We start from the raw sequence: 17,756 nt of genomic DNA, 5'->3' as shown, positions 1-17,756 counted from the left end.
CGCAAGGCTGGCGAGCTCCAAGTGGAGCGAAACAGCTGTTCTTGGCTGGGAGTGCACCATCAAATTGTAAACACATGTTCAACAAGGAGCTACCGAGCTTCGGTCTCTTTTCACTTTGTATATGTACTTTCTGGTTCGCACTACGGCCTCCACACGTGGCGCCGTCACCGTGGAGCATTGGCGTCTCGCCGAAACGCATTGTTGCGCCGACTCAAGATCGTGTCACTTCCCTGCGCAAGGCTGGCGAGCTCCAAGTGGAGCGAAAGAGCTGTCTTAGGTGGGAGTGCACCATCAAATTGTAAACACATGCTCAACGAGGAGGTACCGAGCTTCGGCTCTTTTCACTTTGTATATGTACTTTCTGGTTCGCACTACGGCCTCCACAGGTGGCGCCGTCACCGTGGAGCATTGACGTCTCGCCGAAACGCATTGCTGCGCCGACTCAAGATCGTGTCACTTCCCTGCGCAAGGCTGGCGAGCTCCAAGTGGAGCGAAACAGCTGTTCTTGGCTGGGAGTGCACCATCAAATTGTAAACACATGTTCAACAAGGAGCTACCGAGCTTCGGTCTCTTTTCACTTTGTATATGTACTTTCTGGTTCGCACTACGGCCTCCACAGGTGGCGCCGTCACCGTGGAACATTGACGTCTCGCCGAAACGCATTGCTGCGCCGACTCAAGATCGTGTCACTTCCCTGCGCAAGGCTGGCGAGCTCCAAGTGGAGCGAAACAGCTGTTCTTGGCTGGGAGTGCACCATCAAATTGTAAACACATGTTCAACAAGGAGCTACCGAGCTTCGGTCTCTTTTCACTTTGTATATGTACTTTCTGGTTCGCACTACGGCCTCCACAGGTGGCGCCGTCACCGTGGAGCATTGACGTCTCGCCGAAACGCATTGCTGCGCCGACTCAAGATCGTGTCACTTCCCTGCGCAAGGCTGGCGAGCTCCAAGTGGAGCGAAACAGCTGTTCTTGGCTGGGAGTGCACCATCAAATTGTAAACACATGTTCAACAAGGAGCTACCGAGCTTCGGTCTCTTTTCACTTTGTATATGTACTTTCTGGTTCGCACTACGGCCTCCACAGGTGGCGCCGTCACCGTGGAACATTGACGTCTCGCCGAAACGCATTGTTGCGCCGACTCAAGATCGTGTTACTTCCCTGCGCAAGGCTGGCGAGCTCCAAGTGGAGCGAAACAGCTGTTCTTGGCTGGGAGTGCACCATCAAATTGTAAACACATGTTCAACGAGGAGCTACCGAGCTTCGGGCTCTTTTCACTTTGTATATGTACTTTCTGGTTCGCACTACGGCCTCCACAGGTGGCGCCGTCACCGTGGAACATTGACGTCTCGCCGAAACGCATTGTTGCGCCGACTCAAGATCGTGTTACTTCCCTGCGCAAGGCTGGCGAGCTCCAAGTGGAGCGAAACAGCTGTTCTTGGCTGGGAGTGCACCATCAAATTGTAAACACATGCTCAACGAGGAGCTACCGAGCTTCGGCTCTTTTCACTTTGTGTATGTACTTTCTGGTTCGCACTACGGCCTCCACAGGTGGCGCCGTCATCGTGGAGCATTGACGTCTCGCCGAAACGCATTGTTGCGCCGACTCAAGATCGTGTCACTTCCCTGCGCAAGGCTGGCGAGCTCCAAGTGGAACGAAACAGCTGTCTTGACTGGGAGTGCACCATCAAATTGTAAACACATGCTCAACGAGGAGCTACCGAGCTTCGGCTCTTTTCACTTTGTATATGTACTTTCTGGTTCGCACTACGGCCTCCACAGGTGGTGCCCGTCACCGTGGATCATTGACGTCTTGCCGAAACGCATTGTTGCGCCGACTCAAGATCGTGTCACTTCCCTGCGCAAGGCTGGCGAGCTCCAAGTGGAGCGAAACAGCTGTTCTTGGCTGGGAGTGCATCATCAAATTGTAAACACATGTTCAACGAGCAGCTACCGAGCTTCAGCTCTTTTCACTTTGTATATGTACTTTCTGGTTCGCACTACGGCCTCCACAGGTGGTGCCGTCACCGTGGATCATTGAGGTCTCGCCGAAACGCATTGTTGCGCCGACTCAAGATCGTGTTACTTCCCTGCGCAAGGCTGGCGAGCTCCAAGTGGAGCGAAACAGCTGTTCTTGGCTGGGAGTGCACCATCAAATTGTAAACACATGCTCAACGAGGAGCTACCGAGCTTCGGCTCTTTTCACTTTGTATATGTACTTTCTGGTTCGCACTACGGCCTCCACAGGTGGCGCCGTCACCGTGGAGCATTGACGTCTCTGCTAAACGCATTGTTGCGCCGACTCAAGATCGTGTCACTTCCTTGCGCAAGGCTGACGAGCTCCAAGTAGAGCGAAACAGCTGTTCTTGGCTGGGAGTGCACGGTCAAATCGTAAACATATGCTCAAGTACCAGAGTGTACGACACTGAATTGAAAACACCCTTTGTGAAGGTTGTGTTTTTTCTTCTTGTAGGTTTACACCCTAAAGGGTGTTAGTTATGCTATCGCGTGATTACATCGTAAAGGGTGTTTAAAACTTGACAGTGTGGTATACTCCGGCTTAAGCGAAACTTATCGAACCTGTCTTTGCGCAGGCTGTGGTTTCGTAGAACAGTATGTCATGCGCTTGTATAGTTTTCTGAGCTCCCGCCCCTTCCCCTTCACAAAATTGTTTGGTCCCTGGCCACATCCAGCACACCAACGCTCTGCCCTCAAGGCCCTCTTCACCTTTCTGGACACCACAAGACTTCGATCCTTATTGTGAAGGGGCTCATTATTTCATTCCCCGCATCACCATCAGCAACGGGGTAGAGTATCGGCCCCAGCGATGAAACTCCCCAGCCATCATCCCGTAATAAAGTTGTTGTTTAGTTTTCTGCGTTTATGAGTGCCTCTTTTTATCCCGATTTTGCGTAAGGCCACAGTGTTACGTAGTTGTAATTGAGCTCACAATCTCCCTGTGTCCTGTCTTCATGTTTCGCATATACCTAATGTACATACGCCGTTGGAGCCTCTCAGGTACAGGCCTCGGCCGTACTTGAGTCATACAGAACTCGAATCGCCACCATCATCGCCTTAGGCAGTCCAAGACGACTCCGTTTTACTTGCCCTGTAATTTATGGTCCCGATGCTGTTTCACTATCACCGTGCATAATTACGGCCGATGGTAGCTGCGGGAGTATGCATTATGAGCCGTAGTTTTGTACGAGGCTTTTCCGCCTGCAGTTCCCCTATGTAATTCGCCTTCCACGTGCATTTCACAAGATGTCAGTAATGAAGATGTCTCATTTCTTTTTTCATTTTTTTTCAGTGTAGAAACGGAACACGGGAGTGCAGCGGGGGCTGTATGTGCACTAACTTCATATGCTGGTTTGGTGAGCATTACTATTGCCAAAAAAGCCACCATGGCTGAGAGGTGGTCAATAGAAGAATACGTAGTCCTGCCCTCCACACCGGGAAAATAAATGGTGCAGTGTATGTCTGTCACGTGTATCAATCACGATTCACACAGTTTTCACTCAACTGCTTCCGGAGCTATTTGGCGAGATGAAGCATTTCATTGAACATAATTTTTAAAAAAATTGTGTATTGGACGATGCTCTCATCGTGTCGCTCATCATATTACATATCAGCCCCGAAAGTTTAGAACGCTTTGCTGACTGATTGAATGATGCACGATTGGGATGCACAGACATGTGGAGGGTCGTCTAGTGCAGAACAGTTTTCCGCGTCAATGGCTGCCGCTGTGCGACAAAAAGCACCTTTATACCTGAACTAGAGTATGCATAATGCATTTAATACGATCGATATTCCAATGTTCTTGTCTTTCCACTGGGTTCCCTATGCCACATATTCCAACATAATCGCTTCCCAGACAACTATGGATATCCAGAGGATGAGCACAAATTGTGCAGATGTCCAACGTCATTCGAGATACCCATACAATCATCCTTTGAGGAACGTAATCTTCAAGATATTTATTTTTGTTTATTTAAGACGGATTGTCTTCGGAGGCACGGCTAAAGGACACTGAGTGCCTGACGAGGCCGTGACACCCTACGAAGTGCACATGACAGAGGCAAGCGCATACATGTAATCACAAGTGTCCTCTCAATTGCTTTGCAATAAATAAATACAGCAGCTTATGTAAATAGGGATACATACACGTCCTACACATATGGTAGGCAAAAGACATTATTTATTGAATTTAACCGTAACCCAACACTAGGTGATACCATGAGCATTAAAAAAGAAAAAAAAGAAGCACAGTGAGACACACAACATATGTGAGCATATTTGCGCGATGAATGCGATCTTAACTTGTTTGTGTAGCTATACAAGCTGCTCTTGTTTCATTAGTTTGATTATTTGTTGATTCGAGGCGTCGATGTGCAGAAATGCCACTATGACTGAATATTCATTTAGTCAATCCGGGATCTGACAAGTCAAGCTTTGGAATTCAATAATGTGTGCGGGAACGCGGTTTGGGAACAACACTTTGGCTAGTAATTTCTCTTGTACAGCTAAACACGCTGAATAGTGTCAAGTATATAGACGATTAATTCCCATAGTTAGTCTACATGGATACAGTTGTTTCACGTTAAGTATACTGTAGCTTGCAAAATACGGTGTACAGTTCGCAGACATCCTCAAGTTACGAATTGCGCTAACTGCTCGCTTCTGTACGATTAAAATACTTGCAATGTTTGTTTGTGTTGTGTTCGACCATCAGAGGCAGTACATTAAACGGGAGTGATAGAAAGATCTCACGGTTTGCTTGCGCTGAAAGATAAGCTGTCAGTTTAGTCATTACGCCAACTGATCAGCAGAGGTCAGTAGTGAGTTGTGCAGTATGGGGGACTAGAAAATATTTTCGTGAAATATGACTCCCGAAAAGTAAATTGTTTGTGCCTCTTCATTACGAAACGTCAAATGTGTTGGAATAGGTATTCAGTTACCTTGCGTGTTTAATTCGAGTCTATTTCGTTTTAGCCACGCGGTTAAAAGGCGCATCCAGTTATTTGCTTGTGGCATGACTTCACGCGCAAAAAAAAGCACGTTTTTATGAATGAGCGTCGCAGGAGCAGGCAAGCTCGCTGGTGTTGACTTGATGTTAACATAGGCTTGAGTTTGAGGGAAAACACGGGACGAACACAGGACGAGACGAACACATAGACGATCAATTAAGCTTTAATATACACAAGGTACAAGGGAGACAGGGCAAAAAGAAAGTGTACACTTCGGCGTCTCGGCGTAAGTGAATATGATGCGCGTACACTCTTAAACTCTTAAACCTTTTATTGCAACTTTTAGAAACCTGTAACGTCTATATAGACCTAGATTTCAAGATTTCTTATAGGTTACACAACTCTAACGTATATTTAGAGGTTAAAAGCGACCGAAGTCATGTCATTATACAACAGCAATAGAAGTTACAACTCCAAAAAAAAGAAGAAACCAGTTTGGTGGTCCTTATAAACGTACCCTTTACTCCGACATTGTAACTTCTAAGCAAAATCTCCGGTGGCTATTTTTTTGTTAGGTCTTTTCGTTTGGTTTTCTTCTGTTTTGCAGCATAATGCCAAGTTTCATCCTCTCATTCGGGACGACAGTTGCGAATAAATCAACGTGCACGCTATTATTTTGCATCTGTTTCAGCGTCATCTGCGTCGACTACATATTACGAATGATGTATCAACACGGATTGTAACTCTGCAGTCTGACATACTGTATGTTTCTTTCTGGAAGGTGGAAAACCGTTGCCAATACCGCAAACACCAAGATTTTCGCATTTTCGACAGTTTGGATTTCGCTGCGTAGTGGAGCTTGGTCTAGCCACACTGAGAGCGATTTCCTTGAAATGCCCAACGGTTAACGTGCGTCCGTTGGCAGGTGTAATCTGTTTGCATCGATGGTTTTGCTCGTCGATGTACCTCGCGTTTATCATAGCACCATTACGAACAACTGAAATGCGAGATGTCGCTAACAAATAAGGATATTTTCGGCGTTCTGAGGGGAAGGTGTAGTGAGTGCGATGACTGCAAATAATACATAACCGAAAACGAACGTGATCAACCACAGCTGAAGTGCCTATATTGTAGCCACAGCTAGCTACAAGCTACAAGCTAGACTGTAATGGTATAGCTCCTTTGTGCGCGACGTCGCCGATTGGGGTCTGCTTGGCCACTGGCTTGATATTTTAGACAATCGTGTCCCCAACAGTACATCTGCAGCCAAGACGTAGACATTTTTTAGACCAAACCTCTACGTTGAGACAGAAATTATATGGACTTCCAGTGAGCCACGACGTTGACATAAATTAGCCAAAATGCCCAAAATTAGACCAAGATTATACCTTAATTTAGCCGAAATATCTACAGTTAGACATTGTATACACATTAATATTCTCATCATTAAGTGTGATTTAGACTTACTCTAGACATTTATTTTCGTTCGCTTTCATGTGAGATGTGTCATACATCTATATGAACGCAAACAGGCAATGTAGATATTTGGTACAAATATATTTATTTCATGTATCGTATACATACAGCAAGAACTTAGTATGGGCTTATTTGCACAAACAAAATTCTAGTTCAAATTACACATCAGCTAAGGCTGTTGAAATGCAGATTTGCTTCGTTGTGGTGTTTGCAAGTTACAGATCCCGACAAAAGTTTGCGGAACACCAGAGCGACGTATTTCTTGATCTCAGCGGCACCCTAGCGGAGAACGGGAGGGAACACACTTACTGAGAGGTGCGTCGAGTACCCGGTCACCTGTTTGTAAGTCTATCTGCTCCTGTTTGCAGCAACCGTGTCGCTCAGATGACTATATACACCACTCCAGTGTTCCCTAAAAACTTTTGTCGGGACCTGTACTAGGGAGTGTTCGATTCATTTCATTGCATGCATGCAAATATTATGACATACATATGAATACATTACAAATAGTTCATTGCACGGAGTCCTTCCAGTGTCCTCTAATTAAATAAGCGTGTGTACATAAAGAGGTTGATTGCACATAGTAAAACAAATCATACTGGTCTTATGCAGTCACTTCCCTCCACCATGGAAGGTACAACTTGATGCAGAGTTGACTGTAACACAGCTTCGCCATTCTGAGCCAGAGCGGAACACCCTACCGGCGTGTAGCGAAACTAAAAGCAGATAATATTCGGGATATCCCGCTCGTGCTACAGAGATATTTGGACTAGTACCATGTATGTACGCATATCCCAGTTCTTGCATCATTACCAGCCTGATCTTGATTGAGGTGTAAAGCACTTCACATATGTGTGGGGTTGTCTATGACTGTGAGCGGAAACCGGAACTGTTCTCATATCCACCGTAAATAGAAATTCCTGCATTACTACCAAACGCCTCTATGTAAGGATGTTAGGTTAGGCCTTGTGGGGGCGCTGCAATACAGCCGATATGTTATACTGTGTGGGGGCGCTCTTGGTCATGTACGGGGGCGGTGCACGAAAGGAATATAAGGACATGCAGACACAGCATTTGAGAGTCTTCAGCCGGGGGCCTTGGCGGAGGAAGGTAAAATAAACCTTGAGTGAGTTGTAACATTGTGTTTGCCTCCGTGTCCCTCACCGGCAGGACGTGTTCGGCGGGGAGCTTACCTGAGTCGTGGGAATATTTCCCACAACTGTTGCCGTGACCAGGATTCTGCTCGTTCGGTCGTCCACGTGGAGGACACGGAAGGCTTATGTTTTTCTGTTTTGTTTATTTGTAGGTTTTAGCCGATCAGTTTTCTTTCCCTTTTTTGTCGGAATTTGATAGAGCGTTGTTTACCGCGCTGTTTGTTGGCCTTCCCACGAGCTTGTTTGATAGGCGTGGGCGTTTGAAGCCGCGTTAGTTTCTCACATATCTGTTTTACTTTCGTTGTTTTTTTTCTATTTTCGTGATTGGAAGACAGGGTGGTAGAAGACAGCGCGTGTTGCTTGTTTTCCGGCAAATATAGGTATTGTTAGGGTTCCTACTCCCCGTCGTTTTTTTGCTCCCGCATAGAGGCCGATTAATGATTAACCTAGCTGTGCCAGTATTACCAGGCGCTACGGTTAGGGCTAGGGAACATGCAGTACACCGCTCACAGAGTACTTTGGCACCGGAGTACTTTGGACAAGAACAGGACTCGCTTTTGCTCCTTTTGGTCTTCCGGTTCCGAATAATGCCCCTGTCGCACGGCGCTTTCAATGCGGATTCAACCCAATCCGAATCGAGTTTCTCAAGAGCGTTCGGTGCGCGATGCTGCTACACAGTTCAACTCTCTGCGTATCGAAAGGTTGACTTGTCGACAGGCGGTGCTAACAGTCCCGAGAGAGTACGCTGTGATTGACAAATATGTTCCTAAAAAGTCGAGAATAACCGCACCGCTTTCGCATTGTGCTGCTTACTTAGCTTTAGGAGGAGCGCGGTGTCGAGAGTGGAAGAGATTAAACAAATTAGCAAACGCAGTCGCCCCTCATACCTAGACTAAAACAGTAACCGTGAAATTCCATGGGCTTGTATAGGGCCATGGGCTTGCACATTTGCGAATTAATGTAATCTTTTGTTTACCACTACAAATTCGCTGACTTCGAGGATGCCAATGGCGGTCTTCAAGCTGTTTTGAGAATCTCAATCCCGTTTAACGAACTGGATCGGGTTACGCAGGATCGGAGTTCGATCCTGCTCGAATGTGTCCGTGTAGCAGCGCCAGATCCGCATTGAGCTGGATGAGCATTAGCTCAATGCGGATCGAAAGTGTCCGTGTGACGGCGGTATAACATGCAGCGGCGAGAACCAAACATCGCCCTTCATTACATCGCCCTTCATTACATCGCCCTTATCGAAATGGGGTGTACGCTCTCTCTTATCTGTGATTCTGTTTACGAGCACTGCCTAGCAAGCAACGCGTGGATCTGTAGTAGAGCCTGCCAGTAGTAGGTACTGGACTCTCACAGTGCACAACGCTACAAGGCTTCTGGACGCCATTAATTAGCAATTAGAGCTAATTGGGACCCCCCACATTAATCAGCACCCTCCAGGGAGCCACCACACTAATTGGTGAACGTCTAACTCGAGTCCAGACCACCCGAGCGTTGTGCACTATGAGAGTCCATAAAAAATATAAAAAATAGATGGAGAGAAGGAGTTTAGTTGAAGATCAACGAAGTCATCGTGAAGAAAGTGGCCCGGAACGGCCGCTGACCGTCGCTGGGCGACGGAGCACAGCGGCAGGTTGCAAAGCATCACAGCTATGACCACAAGTTCCGGACATCCTGTGACGTCAGCTGTGACGTCATCATGACATGTCTGGGCAGGTTAGGACAGCTCTGGACATGCAAGGAGAAAAACACTCGTAATACAGAGGCTGGGAAAGCAAGAGTATGCAAACCATCAATAGCTAACAAGAAAATAGAATTAGTTACAACAAATGATCCCACCACAACAGGAGCGCAGAACGATGCGACTGCTCCATCCGAGAGGCAGGCAGAGAACTGACTCGCAATGGTTTTTTTCTCCTGTATAAAGCCCCGCAGCTGCATCCCCTAGCGGGTACTTACTCAACTGATCTCACAACAAAATTATTAAGAATCACGCCAGCGCTACTCCCGTTCCCAAGGCAGAAGATGATAGAAAATGCCAGACAACAGCATTCAGCACCCGAGGTGCACTGGCACGAAAATCGCAAACAAAGCGGGAAGAAAGTTGGCGAAAGCATTAGTTACACAACAAATCACCTCACCACAGCAGGAGCGCAGACCGATGCGACTGGTCTCCGTGACAGCCAGCCAGAAACTGAGCGAGCGCGGGGAGCGCACGTCTGCTTTCCGCGACAGCCGGAGAGAAACTGACTGGGGCGCCGCCCCGCGGCCGCTACGCATACGCGCTCCTAGCGCCCTCTGGGGCGACCACCTCCGAGAGGCTAAGAGTGAAGAGCATTCCTGCGCCCCCTGCTGGCCGTTCTCATTGGTCGTGAGGCTAAGAGAGAAGAGTATTCCTGCGCCTCCTGCTGGCCATTCTCATTGGTCGTGACATCATCCTATTGTCTCAGGGCTACCCTGTTTTTTCCACTAATGCTTCTTTGGTCAATCTACAATGAAGCCACAAGTTGACGTCATCATGCACCTGCGTGGCTCAAGGACGCGTACGCTCTAGACAGGGGACCTATTATTTATTGAATCACTATCCCATGATTATTTCCTTTATTCTTCTATAACGATTGAATAGGAAACTATTGCAGAAGAGCACCATGCATGAAAGCTGATCGTAGGTATTCCAAAGTCTTACTAAATGAGACTTGCAAAAGAACAAAATATCCTAACACGGAACTCCATCAACGGCAAATAAGAGGACTAGGCACTCAAGAAATCAACACAGAGTACGGGTAACCAGGAGCGCAGAACTCAGGGCAGCACTATCGTCAAGACAACAATGTTCCTTGTCAAAAGAGAAAAATACAAAGCATCAACAAAGGAAAGCATGGATATCGGATCATGTCAGGACACGTCAGGACAAATCGTACGACTACTGGGTAACAGAGGAAAACAACCAAACACTTGAACAGAGTGAAAAAGACACTCACCATCATTTTTCCCGTTCACAGCATTCCCTCATTGTAAATCCACTCGTCACAAAATCCACCTGCATCATCGAACATCATTCACCAGTGACGAACCACACATCCGCACCCCATCAGAGGCAGACAGAACCCCACTGAAGCTACGCTCTTCCACTGACGGCCAACGCAATTACCAGGAGCAGAATTTGCGAGTCCAGACCCGTCAGTGTCCAAGAGAGAAGTGAATCCTTGCGCCCCCTGCAGGCCGTTGTCATTGGTCGTGACGTCATCCTATTGTTTCAGGGCTACCCTGTTTTTTTCCACTAATACTCCTCTAGACAAGGTCAACCTGAAACAATGGTCTCGCGGTATTACGTCATCATGCAGGTGCGTGGCTCAAGGACGCGTACGCTCTAGACATGGGACCTGTTATTTATTGAACCACTATCCCAAGATTATTTCCTGTATTCTACTATAATGATTGCATAGGGAACTATTGCAGAAGAGCACCATAGACAAGAGGAGATTGTAGCATTTCATTCCCAAAGTCTTACTGTACAGGGAAAAAGTAATAGTTCAGCAAGACATGTCCATCCCAGCCGAGAGCCATGCAGCTAAGTGAATAATGACGCTTTGTTCCTCCTGAATAAAGTCACACACCTGTCCCCCTCGCGGTTACTCTCTGAACTAAATGAATCGCAAAATTATTAAGAATAGCTCTACTCCCATTCAAGGCAGCACTATCGTCAAGAATATTTCTTGTACAAAAAGAAAAAAGCTACATGTAGAAGGAAAGCATGTCAGAACAAGCCCAGGCATGTCAGTGCATGTTTGTCAGACAACAAGTGGGAAAAAGCGAAAAGAAACAAAGATGGAAACCAGCATCAAACTATTTCTAAGCACACGCACTCCTCTTATTCAAAAACAGTGCTCATCATAAATCCGTCCAGGGCAATACACACCATTTTTCTATTGCTACACTTTTTTTCCAGTGACGGTCAATGCATTGCTACAGACTGCGTGACGTCATCACATCCTGTCTGAAGAAGAAGACAGCGACAAAGACTCCTATAATTTATTGAATCGCAAGATTATTTCCTTTGTCCTACTCTTAATGACATTGATTCTCTCATTAAAATTCAACAAAAAAGCACCCTACATATTAACGATTTTCACCCCAAAGGCTCATCATGGTCATTAGAATTACAGTAAACTACCACTGCTCTTTTAAAATAATAAGTGAGACCACTCGACATCACCTCCAGGCTTATGTAATACATGACCCTTTCTATGCTCATACATTCGTTGTCTGAGGCTACACCTGCGAGCAAAAAGGCGCGGAAGCCGGGGGGCAAAGTTCCATTCGCGCATTGCGAGCAAAAAGGCGCGAAAGCCGGGAGCAAAGTTCCATTCGCGCACGCCAACGCACAAGACAGAACGCCTTCACGGGAACACGATGGCATTCGTATACTATATTAATGATTATTGCATTGCAGTTTAGAAAAACTACTACAAAACTATAATTTTAGGAGCCCATTAAAATTCTACTTTCTATGGAAACTATAATTGCCCTATTACTTGGATCGCTATTAATGAAGCGCTCCAATTTTTTCTCTCTTCCCATTTCAGCCTTGTCATGCAGAGAAGCAGACTCACATCCAAAATAATTAATTTACACTGAGGGTGCCGTGCTTCAGGAATTCCTATCCTGCGCTCAGATGCAAGCATTTCTTTACGGATACCTTTAACAGCTGACGTCCTCAACATACCGAGCTCCTAACAACATCTAACAAACAATCAGAGAAACCCTCTTTTCAGCTGTACCATGCGACTGTCTTCTTCGTAAAATCGGTGATCTGAGCAGCGAAAAATTGCGCGCACTTGTGCTTGCCTTCAAAAAACTGAAGCATATGCCAATAAACCAAGAAAAAGACACTCATGTCTGGTATCTGATAGTGCCACATACACAGACGCATTGCCCTTGCGTAAAGAAAGCACAGGACAGGGATACACAAATTTCCTTAGGTGAGCAGGGAGAAGGCTTAAGACCTCAGGTCACCTCACATCGCCACGCGGCTAGCACAACATGACACCAACAACATACTAGCAGCGGGTAAAATTGCAACACTGCTAAACAAGTCCACACATGCCACGATGACGTCACAAATCAAGAAAAAAGCACACGCACGCACGCACAGAGGACAACGCATTAAACACACGGAGCGCTCAGGAATAATCGTAGCGTTACCGCACGTCGCTACGAAGCTCAACGTCTAACACAAGACGACAGCAACAAGATATTAGCGAAGAGTAAAAATTGCAACACTACTGAACAAGTCCAGACATGCGACATCGAATGCGAAAACACTGCTCATTGGGGAAAAGGGCCTAAGCCTGCGGCGCATCATCATAGAGCATACACAACTTCATTTTTCTATTTCGCGTAAACTAAACGCGGTCTGCTTGGAAAACGACGTACAAAGTTTCTTAGGGAGCAGAGAAATATAGAAATTTGTACTCCGTGCTCAGATACCAGCGTTTCTGCTCAAAAACCTTCCAAATTAAGCACTGCTTACTTCGTCAAGATATCGAACACCCAACAAAATCAAACAAACAACCCCACTTCCACTGGTAGAACACTATTCAGCTTTTACGCAGGAGGCTTTCTTCTACATAAAAAGTAGAGAAAATAAAAAAGAGCAGCGAAATATTACACGCACTTTTGCTCGCATAGCTATAAGAGAAAAAAATAAATAAAATAACGACGCACACGCTAATAAACTGTGACAAAGACACCCATTTCTGCTATCAGATAATTATTGCATAATGCTAAATACTCATTTGCATTGGCCCTGCGTGAAGAAAGCACAGCACAGGGATACACAATTTATCTTAAGCGAGCAGTGAAAGTCACTTCTACTCGAACAGCTTAATATCATAAAGTCTGAATTATTGCAAAGAAAATAAAGCTTGAACAGCGCTACGAAGGTGACAGACACATACTAACAAACAAACAAACACTTCTATTCATTTCTATTGATAAAGGCGTAAACCACACTACAAGGACAAAGCACAGCTGCTTCAGGAGAGCGCATCAAATGCAATGCAACAGGACCCGCTCGCATAGAATAGCCTACCCAAAACAAAGACTTCACCAGGTTCGATCTATCCTACAGATAGCAATGCAAGTGCTGCTACCCTTATTTTTTAAACCACTATTCCACGCAATAGTACATAAATGTATCTCTCGTGTCACATGAAAAGGCACACACAAAGAACTTACTTGTCAAGTGGGATCCCTGGTTCAGAAAAGCGTCCGCGCGCACACACACAGACGCACACTCACATTTTCACACTCACAAACACAAAGTCACAACCACATAAATCCACATTATTCCTCAGGTCAATAATTATCCTACCATCGTCAAAAGATGGCTCACTCTTGTATGCGATCGCAAAGCGATAGGTCCTCGTTCCGGATGTAATAGGATATCGCCACTCGTCCGACGCGAACCAAAAAAGAAAGAAAGAAAGGAATGCACGTTCGCTATACCTCCACGAAGAAAACGCTACCGTGCTTCAACGCAGCGATCATCATACAGGAGTGAATTGTCTTCTTCGTTTTCCTTTTATTTTCTTGCACCCATGTATTTTGCAAGAATACTATAGAGACCCAACAGAGCAGTGCGCGCTCCCATCAACCCACCTTGGGCTGACCTTACACACCCGAAGCCTTTTCTGAATACATTCTGCTGGCGCTGGAATAAAAAGATTTATCGCCAGGGTACAACAATGTCAGCTCTGCTTCGGTTTAAGTGATAAAACAGTGCGCCTGCTCGGGGAAACGGATCGCGCGCGACCAAACCGCGGGGCCCGCGTTGCGCTCGCACACGGAATCGCGCGCGTCGCGTCCCGGGAACGGGCCCGCGTGCGGCTCGCGTGGGGCGCTGTACGGGAGCACTGTTTTATCACTTAAACGGAAGCAGAGCTGACATTGTTGTACCCTGGCGATAAATCTTTTTATTCCAGCGCCAACAGAATGTATTCAGAAAAGGCTTCGGGTGTGTAAGGTCAGCCCAAGGTGTGTTGATGGGAGCGCGCACTGCTCTGTTGGGTCTCTATAGTATTCTTGCAAAATATATGGGTGCAAGAAAATAAAAGGAAAACGAAGAAGACAATTCATTCCTGTACGATGATCGCTGCGTAGAAGCACGGTAGCGTTTTCTTCGTGGTGGTATAGCGAACGTGCATTCCTTTCCTTCTTTCTTTTTTGGTTCGCGTCGGACGAGTGGCGATATCCTATTACATCCGGAACGAGGACCTATCGCTTTGCGATCGCATACAAGAGTGAGCCATCTTTTGACGATGGTAGGATAATTATTGACCTGAGGAATAATGTGGATTTATGTGGTTGTGACTTTGTGTTTGTGAGTGTGAAAATGTGAGTGTGCGTCTGTGTGTGCGCGCGAACGCTTTTCTGAACCAGGGATCCCACTTGACACGTAAGTTCTTTGTGTGTGCCTTTTCATGTGACACGAGAGATACATTTATGTACTATTGCGTGGAATAGTGGTTTAAAAAATAAGGGTAGCAGCGCTTGCATTGCTATCTGTAGGATAGATCGAACCTGGTGAAGTATTTGTTTTGGGTAGGCTATTTTATGTGAGGCGGTCCTGTTGCGTTGCATTTGATGCGCTCTCCTGAAGCAGTTGTGCTTTGTCCTTGTAGTGTGGTTTACGCCTTTATCAATAGAAATGAATAGAAGTGTTTGTTTGTTTGTTAGTATGTGTCTGTCACCTTCGTAGCGCTGTTCAAGCTTTATTTTCTTTGCAAAAATTCAGACTTTATGATATTAAGCTGTTCGAGAAGAAGTGACTTTCCCTGCTCGCTTAAGATAAATTGTGTATCCCTGTCCTGTGCTTTCTTCACGCAGGGCAATAATTATCTGATAGCAGAAATGGGTGTCTTTGTCACAGTTTATTAGCGTGTGCGTCGTTATTTTATTTATTTTTTTTTCTCTTATAGCTATGCGAGCAAAAGTGCGTGTAATATTTCGCTCCTCTTTTCTTATTTTCTCTACTTTTTATGTAGAAGAGAGCCTCCTGCGTAACAGCTGAATGGTGTTCTACCAGTGGAAGTGGGGTTGTTTGTTTGATTTTGTTGGGTGTTCGATATCTTGACGAAGTAAGCAGTGCTTAATTTGGAAGGTTTTTGAGCAGAAACGCTGGTATCTGAGCACGGAGTACAAATTTCTCTATTTCTCTGCTCCCTAAGAAACTTTGTACGTCGTTTTCCAAGCAGACCGCGTTTAGTTTACGCGAAATAGAAAAATGAAGTTGTGTATGCTCTATGATGATGCGCCGCAGGCTTAGGCCCTTTTCCCAATGAGCAGTGTTTTTGCATTAGATGTCGCATGTCTGGACTTGTTCAGTAGTGTTGCAATTTTTACTCTTCGCTAATATCTTGTTGCTGTCGTCTTGTGTTAGACGTTGAGCTTCGTAGCGACGTGCGGACACGCTACGATTATTCCTGAGCGCTCCGTGTGTTTAATGCGTTGTCCTCTGTGCGTGCGTGCGTGCGTGTGCTTTTTTCTTGATTTGTGACGTCATCGTGGCATGTCTGGACTTGTTTAGCAGTGTTGCAATTTTACCCGCTGCTAGTATGTTGTTGATGTCATGTTGTGCTAGCCGCGTGGCGATGTGAGGTGACCTGAGGTCTTAAGCCTTCTCCCCGCTCACCTAAGGAAATGTGTGTATCCCTGTCCTGTGCTTTCTTTACGCAAGGGCAATGCGTCTGTGTATGTGGCACTATCAGATACCAGACGTGAGTGTCTTTTTCTTGGTTTATTGGCATATGCTTCAGTTTTTTGAAGGCAAGCACAAGTGCGCGCAATTTTTCGCTGCTCAGATCACCGATTTTACGAAGAAGACAGTCGCATGGTACAGCTGAAAAGAGGGTTTCTCTGATTGTTTGTTAGATGTTGTTAGGAGCTCGGTATGTTGAGGAAGTCAGCTGTTAAAGGTATCCGTGAAGAAATTCTTGCATCTGAGCGCAGGATAGGAATTCCTGAAGCACGGCACCGTCAGTGTAAATTAATTATTTTGGATGTGAGTCTGCTTCCCTGCATGACAAGGCTGAAATGGGAAGAGAGAAAAAATTGGAGCGCTTCATTAATAGCGATCCAAGTAATAGGGCAATTATAGTTTCCATAGAAAGTAGAATTTTAATGGGCTCCTAAAATTATAGTTTTGTAGTAGTTTTTCTAAACTGCAATGCAATAATCATTAATATAGTATACGAATGCCATCGTGTTCCCGTAAAGGCGTTCTGTCTTGTGCGTTGGCGTGCGCGAATGGAACTTTGCTCCCGGCTTTCGCGCCTTTTTGCTCGCAATGCGCGAATGGAACTTTGCCCCCCGGCTTCCGCGCCTTTTTGCTCGCAGGTGTAGCCTCAGACAACGAATGTATGAGCATAGAAAGGGTCATGTATTACATAACCCTGGAGGTGATGTTGAGTGGTCTCACTTATTATTTTAAAAGAGCAGTGGTAGTTTACTGTAATTCTAATGACCATGATGAGCCTTTGGGGTGAAAATCGTTAATGTAGGGTGCTTTTTTGTTGAATTTTAATGAGAGAATCAATGTCATTAAGAGTAGGACAAAGGAAATAATCTTGCGATTCAATGAATTATAGGAGTCTTTGTCGCTGTCTTCTTCTTCAGACAGGATGTGATGACGTCACGCAGTCTGTAGCAATGCATTGACCGTCACTGGAAAAAAAGTGTAGCAATAGAAAAATGGTGTGTATTGCCCTGGACGGATTTATGATGAGCACTGTTTTTGAATAAGAAGAGTGCGTGTGCTTAGAAATAGTTTGATGCTGGTTTCCATCTTTGTTTCTTTTCGCTTTTTCCCACTTGTTGTCTGACAAACATGCACTGACATGCCTGGGCTTGTTCTGACATGCTTTCCTTCTACATGTAGCTTTTTTTCTTTTTGTACAAGAAATATTCTTGACGATAGTGCTGCCTTGAATGGGAGTAGAGCTATTCTTAATAATTTTGCGATTCATTTAGTTCAGAGAGTAACCGCGAGGGGGACAGGTGTGTGACTTTATTCAGGAGGAACAAAGCGTCATTATTCACTTAGCTGCATGGCTCTCGGCTGGGATGGACATGTCTTGCTGAACTATTACTTT

At 45.6% G+C, this 17,756-nt stretch overlaps 1 protein-coding gene across 1 annotated transcript in view; it reads left to right on the top strand.

The window, feature by feature from the left end:
- The window catches only part of LOC135388295 (uncharacterized), a 70,546-nt gene that overhangs the window by 28,793 nt on the left and 23,997 nt on the right, over positions 1-17,756 (top strand). The window contains exon 3 of the mRNA XM_064617757.1: positions 3,310-3,373. Within this exon, the coding sequence (XP_064473827.1) occupies positions 3,310-3,373 (64 nt within the window). The remainder of the gene's footprint in view (positions 1-3,309; positions 3,374-17,756) is intronic.

The sequence above is a fragment of the Ornithodoros turicata genome, chromosome 1 (assembly GCF_037126465.1).
Source record: "Ornithodoros turicata isolate Travis chromosome 1, ASM3712646v1, whole genome shotgun sequence".
In the NCBI taxonomy this organism is placed as follows: Eukaryota; Metazoa; Arthropoda; class Arachnida; order Ixodida; family Argasidae; genus Ornithodoros; species Ornithodoros turicata.
Note: the sequence above shows the minus strand (reverse complement) of the source record. Positions and strands in the feature narration are given on the sequence as shown.